At 51.2% G+C, this 18,230-nt stretch overlaps 1 protein-coding gene across 1 annotated transcript; it reads right to left on the bottom strand.

The window, feature by feature from the left end:
* Positions 1–545: 545 nt before the first annotated feature.
* LZTS3 (leucine zipper tumor suppressor family member 3) lies at positions 546–15,648 on the bottom strand. The gene is given in 5 exon segments (XM_008491088.2): positions 546–2,731; positions 6,754–7,584; positions 10,686–10,744; positions 10,747–11,191; positions 15,625–15,648. Coding segments are annotated over 4 exon segments (2,010 nt in total). The 5' UTR covers positions 11,153–11,191; positions 15,625–15,648; the 3' UTR covers positions 546–2,017.
* Between the last annotated feature and the right edge of the window lie 2,582 nt (positions 15,649–18,230).

Raw genomic sequence — 18,230 nt, forward strand, 5'->3', positions numbered from 1 at the left:
CTCCTCTTCACACCCTTCAGGGCTCGGGCTGGACTTGGCTGCTCCTGAGCTTTCCCTTTCTTTTCCAGGTTGTGTCTTCTTCCAGCTCCAAAGGCCCAGGCAGAAGCAGTGGGAAAATCCAGGTGCCCTCACCTAAGGTCTTGAAATGCTCAGGTCTCATCCCACATCTCCCAGTTCCTGCCCAGTGGTGACCTTGGCTGGAGGTTGGAGGGATTAAACAAACCTCTTGCTCAGCCTGGAGCTCACCACAAAAACCTTTGGTCCCAACTTGAAGGGCAGATCCAGAGATGGAGAGGGTTGGGTGGGGAGTTTTTGGGGAAGCAAACCTGGAAAGGGAGCATCTTCAGGGCTTGTGCTTGGAAGGGCTTCAGCCCCTCAGCACCCTGAGGTTCTTCCTTGGCACTCAGTTGAAATGGGATCTGGCCAAACTCTCCCTGGAGTCACCTCACAGAGATCCCAAGACATCCCAGTCCTAATTCCAGCATTCTTCTTCAAGCTGAAGACCCTTTGGTCACTGCAAACTCCACTTCCCAACTTTTTTTTTAAACTCTTCACCGTAGATCATGGTAAAAAACAAAATATGAAAGGGAGAGCCAGCCCCACCTTGCTCACTTTTTAAAAGCTGAATGCTGGGTTCTTTGATGCCTGCACCAGTCTCAGGGAGTTCAGGGCAGAGTTTTGGTTGTTCTCCTGCCAGGGCATAAGCACTTGTGTGACATTGAACATTTTCCCTTCTTCTGCTGCTTTCAGGAGATAGGAGCTGAGGAGCTGAGGAGTCACTTCTGGGGTTCTCTGTGTCCTGTGGATATGTGCTGTCTGCTGGGATCACTCTGGGTGATGTTGGAAGAGGTGGATGCTCAGCCCATTGCCACCTGGCAGCGATGCTGGGAGCTCCTGGGAGAGGCTCCAGTGCCAGCTTTGAAGAAGCCCTTGGACCAAGAGGCTCCAAGCATCATTCCTTTGGGAACAGGTTACCCAGCTGCCCAGTCTTGGGGCAAATTGCTAAGAGCTTGGATTGGTGTCACCATCCCATCCTTTGGGAGGCTCCCCCAAGCCTTGATCCCACCCACTTTGGGCTCTTGGGAAAGGAAACCAGCTTGGAATTCCAAGTTTTTCTTGCTGTAGGCAGCTTGAGTATCTGGTCAGAATATGGGGACCTAGGCAGAGGTGGGAAGGGTTGGTCCCAGGGTTGGTCCCAAGCCAGGAGAGAAGTGGAACAGCAGGAGGAAACCACAACAAAATGAAAATACAGCAAGTGTCAAACCCTGCTGCATGATCATTCCTTGCTGGTTGGAGCTCATCCTGCTCCTCAAGATGTCCCAAACCTCTTGCAAGATCCATGGTAGCCACGGGCTGGCAAGAGGGAGTGATCTGTGAAAAGATATGTCTGGTTTCACTGGAATCAGTGGCCAGCCTCCCACTGGCTTCACTAAGACCACTGTCTAGACAGGATGCTTGAAGCAGAGCAGGGAGTTTGCTCATCATCTCCAGAGCTTTGCTTCGTTAGCCAATGTGGCTAAAAATGCTCTGAAAAGAAAAAAAACCACCAAACCAAAAATAAAAGCCCCAAACAAAACCCCAAAGCTGCCACTTTGAACTGATTTGCCACGAGGAAATGCTTGGAAAAAACCAAAGCAAGCAACCACAACCCTCCAGACCAACCAACCAAAGAAGGGTGAATTGCAGGAGAAGGGTGGCAACCTCTACCAAAGGAAGTCAGGGCAGGTTAGGAAAGGGCCAGCTGACCCTCACCAGCTGGACTAGGGGAAAAAACAAACAAACCAACCCAAAACCTAAAGGAGATGTTGCATTATTGATGGCAAACCAACGCACATCCACAGTTGTGGTACCTATAGAGCACAGGAGGACAGAGGGAGGGTGATGGAGCTGGGTGTGAGCAGCCTCTCCCCCCTCCTACAGTAGTGTGGAATCCTTCAGATCACTGGCTTGAGTAGGTAGTACATGCACAGCAATGAATCAAATCAAATCAAATCAAATCAGGTTGTGTTCTCGTGGGTCAGATCTCAGTGGATTCTATTCGCTCAAGTCTCGAGGGGGTCCATGTTTTTTTCTCCTCGGTGTGTGGGGGGCTGGCAGCCTTGGTGTTCATCTCATTCACCTTGTGCTCCAGGAGCTGGTTCTTCTGGTACATCTCCACGTAGTTCAGCTGCAGCTGCTTCTGGTACTTGATGACTTTCTCCTTCTCCTCTTGCCACGTCCTCCTCTCCTCCTGGAAATCCATCACCTGCTGCTCCCGCTGCTGCCTCTCCAGCTTCAGCTCTGTCTGGAGCCTCTCCACCTCCTTCCTCAGCGTGTTGACACTGTCCTCGCTCTGCCTCTGCATCTTGGCTTCATCACTCTCACAAGCCAGAGGGTCTCGGAGCTTCTCCCCGAGGTCCCCACCACCAAAAGGGCCCGGAGGTCCCATGCTGGCAAGTGTCCTCTTCAGCCCAGAGACCTCCAGCTCACAGTGGTTGAGTTTTTCCTTCAGCACTTGCACCTCGCTCATCTTCCTCTGCAGCTCGCCCTCGCAGATCTCCAGGTTGACACTCTTGGAGCTGTAGGAGTCCTTCAGGTTGAGGATCTGCTCCTCTTTTTCCCGGAGGAAGTTCTTACCTTCCTTCAGCTGCGTCCGCAGCCCCACGATCTCGTTCAGCTTCTGGGAGACGTCTGCCTGGGAGTCCTTCAGCTGCTGCTTCAGCAAGGAGATCTCACCTGCCTTCTGGCACACCTGGGGGGAAACAGAGAATCATAGAATGGGCTGGGTTGGAAGGGAGCTCAGAGATCATCAAGTCCAACCCTTGATCCACTCCCACTGCAGTTCCCAGCCCATGGCACTCAGTGCCACATCCAGGCTCTTTGGAAAGATCTCCAGACACGGAGAATCCACTACTTCCCTGGGCAGCCCATTCCAATGCCTGATCACCCTCTCCAGAAAGAAATTCTTTCTCATCTCCAACCTAAACCTCCCCTGGCACAACTTGAGACCCTGCCCTCTTGTCTTGCTGAGAGTTGCCTGGGAAAAGAGCCCAACCCCCCCCTGGCTCCAACCTCCTTTCAGGGAGTTGCAGAGAGTGATGAGGTCTCCCCTGAGCCTCCTCTTCTCCAGCCTCAACACCCCCAGCTCCCTCAGCCCTTCCTCACAGCAATTCTGCTGGATCCCTTCACAGCCTCCTTGCTCTTCTCTGCACCTGCTCCAGCACCTCAAGCTCCTTCCTAATCCAAGGGGCCCAGACATCTGTGAGCCACAAGGAAAGCACCAAGAAGCCCCCACTGCTGCTTGTCCCCTGCCTCTGAAACATTTTCATGGCGTCACTTAGGATGCTCAGGAAACAGAGGGGACAACCAGGGACAGTGCTCAAGGATTGAGCTCCAGCCTTCACCAGGATCCATCCCATCCCAAAGATGTGGGGGAGATATTTTTACTGTTTTTTTTTCCCCTGGTTCTCAGGGAGCTGAGTGCTGAGGTCCTCACCAAGTGATGAGGGGACACTGATGCTTCCCTCCCTTCCTTACCCAACCACGAGCTTCTGGTGCTTGACCCCAAACCATCTGCTCCCAGCAAGAGCTTCCCAACTGACCCATGGGATCTGGACCTTGGAGAGGCCTGAGACAGGAGCACCTCAGACCCACACAAACCACCCAGGACCCACACAAACCACCCAGGCTCTCCTGGGAGAGACACAAATCCATCTTGCAGCACATGTCCTCTGACAGCAGTTGACTACATTTTCAGCTTCACTTCACCAGTCCAAGAACTGAGAGCTATTTAAACAATTTTTGGGGGGACAAAGAACTAGGAGGGAGCTGCCAACCACCCTGGCTGAAATGGGACAACCATGCCCTGTCCTGGGGCTCTGGAATTTCAGGGCTCATCCCGACTGGGTCAGGTCTCACCCATGTGGTGGGGACACAGCAGCAAGGGAGAAAAAGGGGAAAACTCCCCTTTTTATGGTGTGTATTTGGATGACAGAGGTGTGACCATTCAACAGGACACTTCTCTGCCCCAACCTGGCCCACCAAAAGTGAATAATTGGGAATATTGGAAGTCAACCATAAAAAAGACCAAATCCTCATTTTGCCCACGAGCTCTGGGGTTTTCAGGGCTCTGCTGTGGAAAACTGCAGAGACAAAGAGTCCCTACCTCTGCTGGTGGGACAGCACCAAGGAACCCTCAGTGATCAGGCAGGACAGGGATAGTTCAAAATAGACTTGGAAGCCACCTCGAGGCTGGGCTGTGCCATCCTCCTGAAGCTCCTGTCTCTTGTCACATATGAAATCTTTGGCTTTTCCTCCCTCCTGCAGTGCCTGCAAGGTCCCTGGTTTGCTCTGCTCCACCTGGGTCAGTGCAAGACTCCATTGCCTCCATTGAAACCTTCACTTTTCTCTGTTCCAGAGGATTTGTCTGGTGTAGAACACTGAGCAAGACCTTGGGGACAGCCTGGTGCTCACTACAAAGAGCTGGAGAGTAAAGGGATGGACCCTTTATCAATGTCTGATCACCTTCCCATGGGATAGCAGCTTTCCCTGGAGGTGACAGTCCTGGTGGTTCCTCATGCAGCCCTCTGAGTACCCACATCCCTCCCCAATGAGGATGGAGCAGATGCAGAACCACATCCCACTGGTTTAGCTGTGGTTATGGTGATGTAGTTACTGCCTAGCTAAAAAAAAAAACAACCCAAAAAACCTGCACAATTTACTGGAAGTGTTCTCCATGGGCCAGCTCTTCCCCAAAGGCAGAGAAATACAGGATGAGGAACAGCTTGGGGTCAATTTACAGATGAAACCATTCAATTTAGGTCTCTATTTGGGTGCTGTGGAGATGGAGCCTTGGGAACAAGGCAACAAGTGCACATTTTAGATGTCTTGAGGGACTTTTTCCAAGGGTATGCAGTGGTAGGATGAGAGGGGGACAGTTTCAAACTTCAAGAGGGGAGACTGAGATGAGATTTTGGGGAAAAATTCTTTGGGGTGAGGGGTGCTGAGCCCCTGGTTGCCCCCCAGAAGCTGTGGCTGCCCCATCCCTGGCAGTGTTGAAGGTTGGATGGGGCTTGGAGCACCCTGGGCTGGTGGGAGGTGTCCCTGACCATGGCAGGGGGTTGGGAATGGATGATATTCCAACCCAAACCACGCAACCATTCTGCAATTCTAAGATTATTGCTGTGCCTTTTGCCACTGTAGCCAAGCCCCTGAGCAAGCCCAAGAGCTGCAGGTTTTTTGGAGTACTGGAAAACACAGAAGTTATCAAAGAAAACAAATCTCTCTCTTTGGATGTCATGGGGATTAAGCTGCTTCCAAAGACGAGATCCAAGGTCACCCAATAAATAGCCCCATGATCAGTTGATAATCCATGCCAAATGAACCCAGTGTATCAGAATAACACCGAGGAAGGTGAAACACCTGCTTTATACTATTTCAGAAGCTCCTTTTGGGGGGAAAGAAGAGTTTACTCCTTCTTTGGGGTGAGGGGTGCTGAGCCCCTGGTTGCCCCCAGAAGCTGTGGCTGCCCCATCCCTGGCAGTGTTGGAGGTTGGATGGGGCTTGGAGCACCCTGGGCTGGTGGGAGGTGTCCCTGCCCATGGCAGAGGGTTGGGATTGGATGATCTGGATGGTCCCTTCCAACTCAAACCAGTCTGAGACTTTGGGATTGATCCACAAGCTGAATCCCAGCACTATCACAGAGCTAAGGTGGTGCAAGCAGAGCTCCAGCAGTCAAGCAATAACTCCAAACCCCACCTGCAGCTTTCCTGGTGCAAAAATCAGAGAACTTTCCAGACCTATCTTGTTGAAAGGCACAAAAGAGCTGGGCAGAGAGCAGCATCATGGGGGGAAATGCAGGTTGCTTGCTCAGGGCTGGAACTTGCAGAGATTTTACAGCAAGCCTCAAATAAGCTCTGCTGAACATCTGCAAATAGCCCATTTCAGAGCCTAATTAATCCCAGCTCCAGTGACTTTCCATCAGGATTAGCAGAACAAGGTTGCCTTAGTTCTAGAGCTACATTTTGCCTCTGTACTCTTAATAAATTTCATGTTTTTAGCCAGTCCATGGAAGGATTAACATTCTTCACATGATCAAGCTGAAAAAAAGAATAGTGTTAGAGCTGACTGTACAAACAGACTTTGATAAAATGGTCTAAAAATAGAAACAGGAGGGGAAAAAAAACCCCAAGTAAGACTCAAAAGGAGAACTAGAAAGAGGAATTTGCCTTTCAGCCTTTTAAGGGAGATAAACTTATTAGCAACTAAACCAGTTTATGCCAATGGAAAGCTTGAGGTGGACTTGGCCACCGGTGTCGTTCTGAGCTCACTTGCTTTAGATCTGAAATAAAATTAAATAATTAAAAAAAATAAATAAAAGGAAAGCCAAAGATTTCAGTTTTCAGGTTTGCCCAACCACAGATGTGAGAAAAATGTCATTAAAATAGACTTAAACTCATTTTCTGTAGCACAAAACCCTGGATGGAAAGACCTCTGCTCTCTGAACCTGGACCCAAATGTCACATGTTGGAGTGACCTTACTGGGAAGCCAAATCATTAACCAGCACAGGAGGTGGGCAGAAACCCAAATGACCTTGTTTGAGTTCAAAACTACAGGTTTGGGACTCAGAAATAAAAAGGTGGCTGAAGTGTCACCTGTTACCTGGAGGCCACCAACCTGAAGCCATTATCTGGAGGTTCCACTTGGGACAAACGGGGCTATCAGAGCCCTTGGTAAAAACTAATATTTTTTTTTTTTTGCTCCAAGGCTCTTACCTCCCACTTGGTCTCTTCAATCTTTGGCAGAAACTCAGCCTGTTCCTTCTTGAAAGCCACGAATTTCTTCTCCAGCTCCTCTCGCTGCTGGAGGAGTTGCCCCATTTCATCCTGGAGTTTTTTTTTCTCCTGCTGGAGCTTGAAGATCTGGAGCTGCAAGGCTTGCTGAGCCCTCTGGGCCTTTTTGGAGACCTGCTGCAGTTTGTTGGCGTAGTTTTGCCTCAGGTCCTCCATTTCCCTCTCCCAGATCTTCTGCTTCTCCTCGAACACCTGGAAGATGGCCGCTTCGCTTTTGTCCAAATTCCTCCTCATTTGGAGCACCTCCTGCTCCTTCTCCCACAGCCGGTCCTCCAGGTCTTGGATAATGTCATCCGTGGAAGGGGAGTGGAAAGGCATGGTTTCGTTGAGATGGTTGAGCCTGTTGAAGGAGGAGGTGCTCTTGCTCGAAGACCTCCCGCTGTCTGAGGTAGATATCCCGTTGTAGCCCGCCATGCTCTTCTCCACGTAGGCGGTTCCGATCCGGTTGATGTGGCTGGTGGAGGCGCTCATGGGCCCCACGTGCTGGCTGTAGCCCGTCCCGTAGGTGGGCAAGCTGGTTAAGGAGTTACGGCCCGAATCTGAGAGCCCCCCTACTTGGTTTGTAGTCCTGTTAAGGCTGCTCTTCTCCAGCCCGTTTTTGGGGGCCGTGGGGCTATTGCTGTTGGCTTGGGTCAAGGTTTTCCTGCTCTCCGCCGCCCCGTTGCTCTGCGGCGGGCAGAGGTTCTGCATGGAATGGAAGTTTTTAGGAACTACTGGTTTAAAGGCTGAGGGTCTAACTAAGGGCTCATTGCTCTGCAAAAAGGAAAAAGGACCACGCATCAAACACAGCAGGAAGGTGACAGCACACACAAGAGACACAAGAGGCCGGAGCTAAGGCATCTTGGCCTAGCTCCCTGGTTTTCAGCCTTGTTACAGCCTGGGCCTTTTGGGATTTAGCAGAGGAGCTGGGCATGGTTTGGGTTGGAAAGGACCTTGAAGGTCATCTAGACCCAACCCCCCTGCCATGGGCTGGGAGACCTCCCAGCAGGTTCAGGAGGTTGGCTGCCTCCAACAACCAGTAATGACCACTCCAGCAGCAGCTTCTGCACGTCCCCAAAGAAAGGGAGCATGGGGAGAGGAAATCACACAAATATGGAATGGTTTGGGTTGGAAAGGACCTTAAAGGTCATCTAGACCCAACCCCCCTGGCATGGGCTGGGACACCTCCCAGCAGGTTCAGGAGGTTGGTTGCCTCCAACCACCAGTAATGACCACTTCTGGATGTCCCCAAAGAAAGGGAACATGGGGGGAGGAAATCACAGAAATATGGAATAGTTTGGGTTGGAAGAGACCTTAAAGGTCATCTTGACCCAACCCTTCTGCCATGGGCTGGGACACCTCCCAGCAGCTTCAGGTTGGTTGCCTCCAACAACCAGTAATGACCATGGGGGGAGGAAACACTGAAATCCCAGAAACATGGAATGGTTTGGGATGGAAGAGACCTTAAAGGTCATCTCATTTCAACCCCCCTGCCATGGGCTGGGACATCTCCCAGCAGGTTCAGGAGGTTGGCTGCCTCCAACAACCAGTAATGACCACTCCAGCAACAGCTTCTGGATGTCTCCAAAGAAAGGGAACATGGGGGGAGGAAATCACAGAAATATGGAATGGTTTGGGTTGGAAGAGACCTTCAAGTTCATCCAGTCCCAACCTCCCTGCCTTGGTCAGGGACACCTCCCACCAGCCCAGGTTGCTCCAAGCCCCATCCAACCTTCAACACTGCCAGGGATGGGGCAGCCACAGCTTCTGGGGGCAACCTGGGCAACCAGGGGCTCCTGAAGGTCACACCTATGGCAGCACTTTGCCTTCCCTCACCCCAAATGAAAAACACAGAAATCTTGACTCACCCCAAGGCTGTGTGATTTTTTTTTTCCCCCTAGAATACTCCTTGGCTCCTCTTAGGGCTCTTTGCAAGAAGGAGGGCTGCAACCTGCCTCCCAGCCCTGCTCAAAACAACTCCATGATTTTGGCAGGTTCTGTTTGGAAGGAGTTCTAGAGCTGTTTGGGGATTTGCCTTCTGCTGGAAGGTGAACTGAACCCTGGGGTTGGCAGCTGCCCTGCCCCTTGAGCATCCCTTTTCCCTCCCTCCTGCAGGGATCTCTGTGTGGACACCGTGTCCAGGTGATGTTCAGGCAGGAAAAAGCAGGAGCTGTGACCTCAGCAGTGACACTGGGCAAGGAACATGTTGGAACTGCTCTCCACGGAGAGGTTTGTGTTTCCTGCAGCTCTAGGGGATGCTGCTGGAAAGGATTTTAAAAAAGCATCTTAAAACCTTGCAGCTTTAATGCACCTGGAGAAACCACTGTCCTGAAAATGGGATGGATTCTCTCCTTCTGCAGCTTGGGCTTCAGGTGAAAATTCATTCACCCAGAGTGAACACACCTTGTCTTAGCAAAGATGGTTTGAAAACACCTTCCAGGAGGAACAGATTGAGCCCAGGCAAGGTTGGAGACCAAAAACTTGGCACCTGGCAGGACTGAGATGGATTAAAGGGGCTGGTGGGTTAACAACCCAGAAGACAAGGCCACCAGGGCTTGCAGAAATAACACTGCACAGAGCAGAGTCCCTGAGACACAAATTATGGGAACTGCTGGAGCAGAGCAGCAGGCAGCATAAAACACCATGGGATCTGGGGCTCTGCTCCTCCAAACCTGGGAAATGTTTGCTCCCTGAAGCCAAGATGATCCATGAGGATGAGTGATAACCCTTCCTAGGGTAGTTTTCAAGCTTTGTGAAGTGGTTGCTTACAAGAAGCAGCAGGATTTTGAGCAGATGCTGCTCCCAAACACCACTTTTTGGGAGCTGGAGATTGCCTATAAATGGCCCAAAATATAGGAGTGTGACTGAGATGCTGAACCTACTGAAGTGGGAGCTGACTCCAGCTCCCTCCCCATCACTCACAGCATCTCAGGTAGGTTGGGATACCAAGTGCTGGAAATACAGACTGGAATGAGCTGGAAATGTAGCTATGGAAGAGTTGTGGTCATGCTCTTGGGTTCCTCAAGAACTAACAGCCCCTATTGCTCACCCTTCCTCTGAGAGCAATGTTTTCTGCACATAAAAACGATGCCTTCTCCAAAGTAAGAATCAGACTCTCTCTCAGGCACCTTAGAGACGTGCCAGGGGCCTCAGGGTGCTCCAGGGGTGAGGATTCTCAGAATCACAGAACCATTTGGGTTGGAAGGGACCTCAGAGATCATCAAGTCCAACCCTTGATCCACTCCCACTGCAGTTCCCAGCCCATGGCACTCAGTGCCACATCCAGGCTCTTTGGAAAGATCTCCAGACACGGAGAATCCACTACTTCCCTGGGCAGCCCATTCCAATGCCTGATCACCCTCTCCAGAAAGAAATTCTTTCTCATCTCCAACCTAAACCTCCCCTGGCACAACTTGAGACCCTTTGTGCCCTCTTGTCTTGCTGAGAGTTGCCTGGGAAAAGAGCCCAACCCCCCTTGGCTCCAACCTCCTTTCAGGGAGTTGCAGAGAGTGATGAGGTCTCCCCTGAGCCTCCTCTTCTCCAGCCTCAACACCCCCAGCTCCCTCAGCCCTTCCTCACAGCAATTCTGCTGGATCCCTTCACAGCCTCCTTGCTCTTCTCTGCACCTGCTCCAGCACCTCAAGCTCCTTCCTGAGGGGCTGAGGGGCCCAGAACTGGACACAGGACTCAAGCTGTGGCCTCCCCAGGGCTGAGCACAGGGGCAGAATCCCTTACCTGGACCTCTTGGCCACACAGATCAGATGCCATTGACCTTCTTGGCCCCACTCATGACCCAAAGTTCCTAACTCTCACCCACTCGTCTTGTCCTGTCCAAAGTGCATCCCCCAAACCCTTGGCCAAGTCCAACCTCTCACCTGCTCCAGTTTTCCAGAGATGGGCAGGATCTTTGGTGGGTTGTTGGGCTCTCTGTACTGGGGGGAGGTGGCAAGGAGTTCTTCTCGTTGTTGTTGGGGGTGATGTTCCCGCAGATGTCCACCTTCACCTTCTCTCCTTTCCGGAGCTCTCCGTTGAGATACAAGGAGTTGGAAACCTTCTCCACCTTGTAGGTCTTCTCCTCACCCGAGTAACGGGTGGGTATGTCCCTAGGGGGGTGATGGGGGGGGTACCCGTTTCGGGACCCCTCTGCCTGCCGCCCGCCGCTCTGCGTCCGGGTGCCCACGCTCTTCATGGCAAACTCTTGGTCGTTGGCCACCCCACTGCCCACGCTGCCCATGGTGCTCCTGGAGAAGGGTTGGGATGGCCTGGGAGCAAAACTCTGGAAGTTTTCCTTGTTGGGGGAGCTGAGGTCACTAAGGATGGGCAGGGTCTTTAGCATGGCCATGGTAAAGCAGAGGGGAGGGGGAGGCGTGGGTCAGTGGCACTGGGGGAAGAAGGAGAAAAGAAATTAAGAAAAAAAAAAAATACTAATTAATTAAAAAGAAAAATAGTTTAGCTTTTAACTAAAGAGATGCCTTTTGTCCACCACAGGTTTGGTGATTGGCATCAGCAAGAGAGGAGGCTCAGGGCTGGGTGAGGTGAGGACACGTCCCTGTAGGGGGGGGTCCCCACTGCTGCTCTCCCAGCCCCAGGGTTGGGTGCTCCCAGGGAGGGGGTGCTGTGGGGTTTAGTGGACACAGCTCTAAAGCATTGGTTGGATGTGCCCATTTGCAGTTCTCAGCTTGAAAGGGAAAAGAAATAAAATAAAATTTAAAAAACCCCCCAAAACCAGCAGTTTAACTAAAAAGATGCTTTTTATCTACCACAGCTTTGCTGGTTGGCATCACCGAGAGAGGAGGCTCAGGGCTGGGTGAGGTGAGGACATATCTCAGTATATGGGGTGGAGGAGATGATGGGGTTGCCCTCCCCTTGGTGACCTCCAGACCCCTTGGAAGAGGAATTCCCCTAAATCCCATCCATCCTGCTCAAGGGTTGGGTGCTCCCAGAGAGGAGGTGCTGTGGGGGTTTAGTGGACACAGCTCTAAAGCATTGGTTGGATGTGACCATTTGCAGTTCCCAACTTGAAAAGGGAAAGAAAAAAAAATAATAAACAGGCAGTTTAAGTAAAAAGATGCTTTTTATCTACCACAGCTTTGCTGGTTGGCATCACTGAGAGAGGAGGCTCAGGGCTGGGTGAGGTGAGGACATCTCCCTGTATGGGGTGGTCCCCTTGGTGACCTCCAGACCCCTCCAGACCCCTTGGAAGAGCAATTCCCCTAAATCCCATCCATCCTGCTCAAGGGTTGGGTGCTCCCAGGAAGGGGGTGCTGTGGGGTTTAGTGGACACAGCTCTAAAGCACTGGTTGGATGTGACCATTTGCAGTTCCCAACTGGAATGATTCCTGTCCCTTTTCCCAGGCTGGAGCAGCTTTGTGTGGCCACAGGGATGGAAGGTTTCCACCTCGTGTCCATCCTGCACAATGTGGTCCCTCCAGCAGAGAGAAGGGGTCCCTGCCCATGGCAGGGGGATGGAACTGGAGGATTTTTAAGGTCCCTCCCAACCCAACCCATTCCAGGAGTCTGAGTGTCCAGGTCTGGTCACATCATGCAACATTTGGGCATTTTGCTGCCCAGTCTGGGCAGGACTGGAAGATTCATGACCTCCCTGCACCCTAAAGACACTTTTTGCACCCTAAAGACACTTTCTGCACCCACAGACCCTTCCCGAGTCCTTGGTGCCCAGGGGCTGATCCAAGGGGGCACCTTGAGGAAGGATGGGGAGCACCCACCTGAAGCCACCCTCAGCCCACAGTGCCTTCAGATTTATTTATTTTTTATAATGAAGGAGCTAATTTTGTTCTGCTAATTTCAGAATAACCTCCCTTCCAGTGACTTTGGGATCTTTCTAGGCTGTGTCCTTTGGTTTATGGGACAGCAGCCACCAGGGGATGGGTTTGCTGGAAGTTCTCAGCTCCAGGGCAAGGCAGTGGTTCCAGTGCCTCCAGCCAGTGCTCCCTGGGCATGTTCAGCCAGCTGGGGAGAACTCCAGGTTATCTTCCCCCCACTGGGTAAATTCCATGGTGACATTTGCACATTGAGATGGAGTTTCTGAGGGCAGGGTGAGGGCACTGGAAAGTTTGATCCTTAGAAAAAAAAAAAAAAGAAAAAAAGGGAAGGAAACAGGGAAGGAGACAGAGAGGGGAAGGAGACAGAGAGGGGAAGGAGACAGAGAGGGGAAGGAGACAGAGAGGGGAAGGAGACAGAGAGGGGAAGGAGACAGGGAAGGAAACAGGGAAGGAAACAGGGAAGGAAACAGGGAAGGAAACAGGGAAGGAAACAGGGAAGGAAACAGGGAAGGAAACAGGGAAGGAAACAGGGAAGGAAACAGGGAAGGAAACAGAAGGAAACAGAAGGAAACAGAAGGAAACAGAAGGAAACAGAAGGAAACAGAAGGAAACAGAAGGAAACAGAAGGAAACAGAAGGAAACAGGGAAGGAAACAGGGAAGGAAACAGGGAAGGAAACAGGGAAGGAAACAGGGAAGGAAACAGGGAAGGAAACAGGGAAGGAAACAGGGAAGGAAACAGAAGGAAACAGAAGGAAACAGAAGGAAACAGAAGGAAACAGAAGGAAACAGAAGGAAACAGAAGGAAACAGAAGGAAACAGAAGGAAACAGAAGGAAACAGAAGGAAACAGAAGGAAACAGAAGGAAACAGGGAAGGAGACAGAGAGGGGAAGGAGACAGAGAGGGGAAGGAGACAGAGAGGGGAAGGAGACAGAGAGGGGAAGGAGACAGAGAGGGGAAGGAGACAGAGAGGGGAAGGAGACAGAGAGGGGAAGGAGACAGAGAGGGGAAGGAGACAGAGAGGGGAAGGAGACAGAAGGAAACAGGGAAGGAAACAGGGAAGGAAACAGGGAAGGAAACAGGGAAGGAAACAGGGAAGGAAACAGGGAAGGAAACAGGGAAGGAAACAGGGAAGGAAACAGGGAAGGAAACAGGGAAGGAAACGGAAGGAAACAGGGAAGGAAACAGAAGGAAACAGAAGGAAACAGAAGGAAACAGAAGGAAACAGAAGGAAACAGAAGGAAACAGAAGGAAACAGAAGGAAACAGAAGGAAACAGAAGGAAACAGAAGGAACAAGAGAAGGAACAAGAGAAGGAACAAGAGAAGGAACAAGAGAAGGAACAAGAGAAGGAACAAGAGAAGGAACAAGAGAAGGAACAAGAGAAGGAACAAGAGAAGGAACAAGAGAAGGAACAAGAGAAGGAACAAGAGAAGGAAACAGAGAAGGAAACAGAGAAGGAAACAGAGAAGGAAACAGAGAAGGAAACAGAGAAGGAAACAGAGAAGGAAACAGAGAAGGAACAAGAGAAGGAAACAGAGAAGGAAAGAAAAAAGAGAAAAGAAAAAAAAAAGAGAAAAGAAAAGAAAAAGAAGGACAGAACTCAAGCAGGGAAGGGAAGTGTCCTGGGCATGGTGAGCAAACCCCTGGGCAGAGATGTGGCAATGCCCTGCAGGACCCTTTGGGAGGAGGATCAGATCAGGTCAGATCAGATCAGATCAGGTCAGATCCTTTCTCTGTCTTTGGGGACCCCTTGGGGCCGTGTCCCAAGCCCAGCAGGACACTGAGCCAACATTCCCAGAACCTAAAAGCAGGTGGGACTTGAGGCTGTTTTCCTGGGATGTGGGATCAGTGCTGCACCACAGGGCCAGACTCTAAAAACAAACCTTTTCCTGTGGGGTTTTCTTTTTTTTTTTCCTCTTTTAACTGGAAATCACCCAAGAAAATATTCCGAAAAAATAAAAACCCTGGTGATTAGCTTATGTTTACTGTAAACCCAGGATCTGATCAGCAGAACATATGGACAAGCATTACAAATATGTTATTAAGGGGACTCCAGAAGTGCCAGCAGCTCCCTGACAGTACAGATTCCTTTGCCAAAAAAAAAAATAATAATATAAAAGGCCATTTTTTTCCAAGAACCTTTCTCACTTTGGGGTTTTCTGGCCAGCTCCAGTTTCACCTGGGTTATTCCTGCTGGGATTTGTGAAATCAAGCTTTGAGCAGAGCCAGGTGAGGAGCAATAATGCTGCTCCTGAGGGTTTTGTTTTTTTTTTTCCTCCTGGAAAAACTTTTCCTGCCTGGTTAAAACTTCCCTGGGGTATTTCTCCTCCTTAAATCTCATCCCCATCTCCCTCCCGTGGGAATGTGAGCTAAAATTGGGTTTGAGGGTGATTCCCAAGGAGAGAAATGAGGATGCTGAGGGAAGCCAAACTTCCTCTCTTTTCCCACCGTTTCATTTCCAACCCCATCACGCAGAAGGAAAAGAGAAATCAACTGAGCACAGCTGGAAAAGACCCCAAAGCAAGGCAACCCCAAACCTCATGGTGGTGTGGAGAGGCTCTGGAAAGGTGGAAAACCCAAGGAGGGGTTTTAAGGAACCTGCCAGGCACTTCCCTTTCCAGGGGTTTTGTCTTTCCAGATGTTACAGGGATGGAGAAAGCACCATCAGCACCTCAGCCCCTAAAGAAGACCCCAGGTCTGTCCCAGCTCCTGAAGAAAGGACCATTCCCACCCAAAGCATCCCCAAGTGACATCCATCCATCCATCCATCCATCCATCCATCCATCCATCCATCCATCCATCCCCCTGGCCACCACCTCTGAGCTGGCACCCAGCTCCCCAGAGCCCTGGGGTTACAGCAGGAACACAGAAGGACAGGAGAAGAGAACCCTTCCAGAACAAACACTGAGCTCATTTCCCAGAATCACTGTGCTAAAAAACCCAACAAAACCCACTGAAAAGGCTTTCTTTGTCCTCCTGGATTGATTCCAAGCTCCCTTCCTCGTGGGCATCTCCATGCCAGCACCTTACCTGGCAAGGATGCTGTGTCTCATCCAGGGGTACATCCAACCTCCTCTGGCTGGGAACACTGGGATTTCATCCAAAGATGCAGCACCCTCCATGTTGCACGACCTCCTCATCCCACCCCCATCTTGGATTTTTCCCTCAGTGCTAATTTTAGGCCAGCTCCAGAAAAATCTGGGGGGAAATTGCCTTGTTTTTTGCCTTGGCTGGGTAAACTCTTGAGGCCCACATCTACCCAAGGTTTCCTACCATTCCTGGAGCTCTAGGGGACCTTTGGGTGCTCTTATAAATACAATGATCTGTTAAAAAAAGTAATAAAATAACTCCTGCCTCTTGCTTTTGCCAAAGGAGTTGGTGCCTGCCTTTCAGTTAGAAGAAAAATTGCTTTCAGATAAGCAGCTGAATGGTTAACCAAGGCTCCAGGAGGAAGGTCTGGCCCCATTTCTGCCTCAGGAGGTTAATTGTTAACACTCTGGTAACAAAGAGCTTTGGGAGCCCTACCTGGGCACCATGCCATGGGCCAGGAGGAAATCAATCCCTGCTCTGGGCCACAGAGCTCCAGCAAAGAGCCCAAAAAACAAGGCAGTGCCTTGGCACAGCCACCTCCCCCCCAGGCATCTGCTTCTGGCAGCAAAACCATCTGAAGGTCAAGAATTCCCCTTCACCAGGCTCAGGTGTGCTCATGACCTCCAGGTGATGAGAATATGTTTGGGGTGGGGGGTTTTGGGGTGGGAGTTACACCTGGGGGGTGCTGAGGGGCTCTGGGGGGTCTCCAGTTTGTGGGGGCAAAGAGCTGGTGTGGCTGGAGGGAAAAAGGGAGAAATAAATCCCAGCTCATCCCAGGGTGGTGGAGCTGGGTAGGAATGGTGGGGAAAAAACCCATCCTATTTCCATGGAAATATTTTGCCTCATCCCAGGTGAGGTTGGATGAGGTGGGATGAGGTGGGATGAGGTGGGATGAGGTGGGATGAGGTGGGATGAGGTGGGATGAGGTGGGATGAGGTGGGATGAGGCTCTGAGCAGCCTGACCCAGGTGATGATGTCCCTGCTCCCTTACAGGGGGGTTGGACTGGGTGACCTTTAAAGAGCCCTTAAAACTGAAACCATTCAATGATTCTGAGGCTTCTCCAGGCTGAGCAAAGATTCCCTCAGCCTCTCCTGGCTCGTCACATCCTTCTAAAAGGCCATCCAGCCATGGTCCCTCAGCAGGTATCTCCTTAACACCCAAACCTGGCCATGAAAACACCTCCCCAAGAGGGACACTGCTCTCCTCTCCAGTGCTTCACCACCTCCTTTCCTTCTTCACCCTTCCCAAGTGGCTCCAAGTGTGCAAAGGGGAACAAGGAGCTTTTCCCACCCCTCACAGGCATTTTTCCCAGCCCTGAAGGAATTTTTGTGGCTCTTTCCTGCACCTCCTCCAGCTCCTTTTCTCCCCACTCCCAACATCCTGGCTGAGGAGCTGCCAGCTCCTCCTCCTCCTCCTCCTTCTCCTCCTCCTCCACTGAAACCCGTGGTGCAAAGTTCTTGAACCTGGCTGTGCAAACATCAAAACCATCTCAGGCTTTTCAGCCACGAGGTTTTTTCCACAACCACTTGCCAGACAACTTCAGAAGAACAACTCCTGCAGCTTCCCTGGGACCCACAGCTCTCTTGTCCCATCCAACCCTTCCTGCTCTGCTCTGGGGAGTTTTTTCCCCCCACTCAGGGCCAACCCACGAATTTGGGGATGCAGGTTGGAGGGTCAAGGGGTGCCAAGTTTTTGTAGTCACCTTTAGGTACCTCTTTGGCTGCTGGGTGCCTGCATCCCTCCCTGCAAAGCCTTTGTGGTGCCTGCTGAGAGATGGACAAAGCCTCCAGCAGCACCTGAACCTTCAGGGCAAGGGCAGATTGCAGCAGGACAAGGCTCAATGTGATACAAAAAAATAATAAAAAAAAAGAGTGGAAAGTTGGTTTTTTTCCCTCAAGGCCCTGGGGTTCTAGGAGATCCCTGCAGTTTTCCCCTCAGAGCCAAACAAATCCCTTGGGGAACTGCAGGAATCGTGGCCCTTCAGCTCCTCTCATGGAATTATAGAACCAGAGAAAATCTGGTGATGGGACCTTCAGGATCATCCCAACCCCACACCTCCCACCAGCCCAGGGTGCTCCAAGCCCCATCCAACCTTCAGCACTTCCAGGGAATGGGGCAGCCACAATTTCTGTGGATAACAGAGACCAGAGGGTGTTGGCAGGATCCAAAAGGGTTTGGGAGAGCTCAGCAAGGACCTGGGGTCCTTTGCAGAGACCTCTGTAGCTCTTTACCCCCCCAGATATTTAGCCAGAAGCAAGAAAGGCATTTAAAAAAGAACACCAAATCCATCCTAGATGCCTTCTCCTGGGAGCAACTTCTCTGTGTCCCAAGGCTGGTTCCTATCACATCCTCTTACAGATGGAAACCCATCCTGGAGCTTCCTGCTATGACCCCATCTTAGGATTCCTGCTGAGGAACACCCCAATTTGTGGTGTGTTCCAATTTGGGAAGATGGGGATCACCCCATCCCTCTATAACCCCCTCTCCCACCTCCCAGCATCACCTCCTGTCCTGGCACCTGGGACCACTGGGGTGGGATCCATCC

The sequence above is a fragment of the Calypte anna genome, chromosome 4B (genome assembly GCF_003957555.1).
Source record: "Calypte anna isolate BGI_N300 chromosome 4B, bCalAnn1_v1.p, whole genome shotgun sequence".
Lineage (NCBI taxonomy): Eukaryota > Metazoa > Chordata > Aves > Apodiformes > Trochilidae > Calypte > Calypte anna.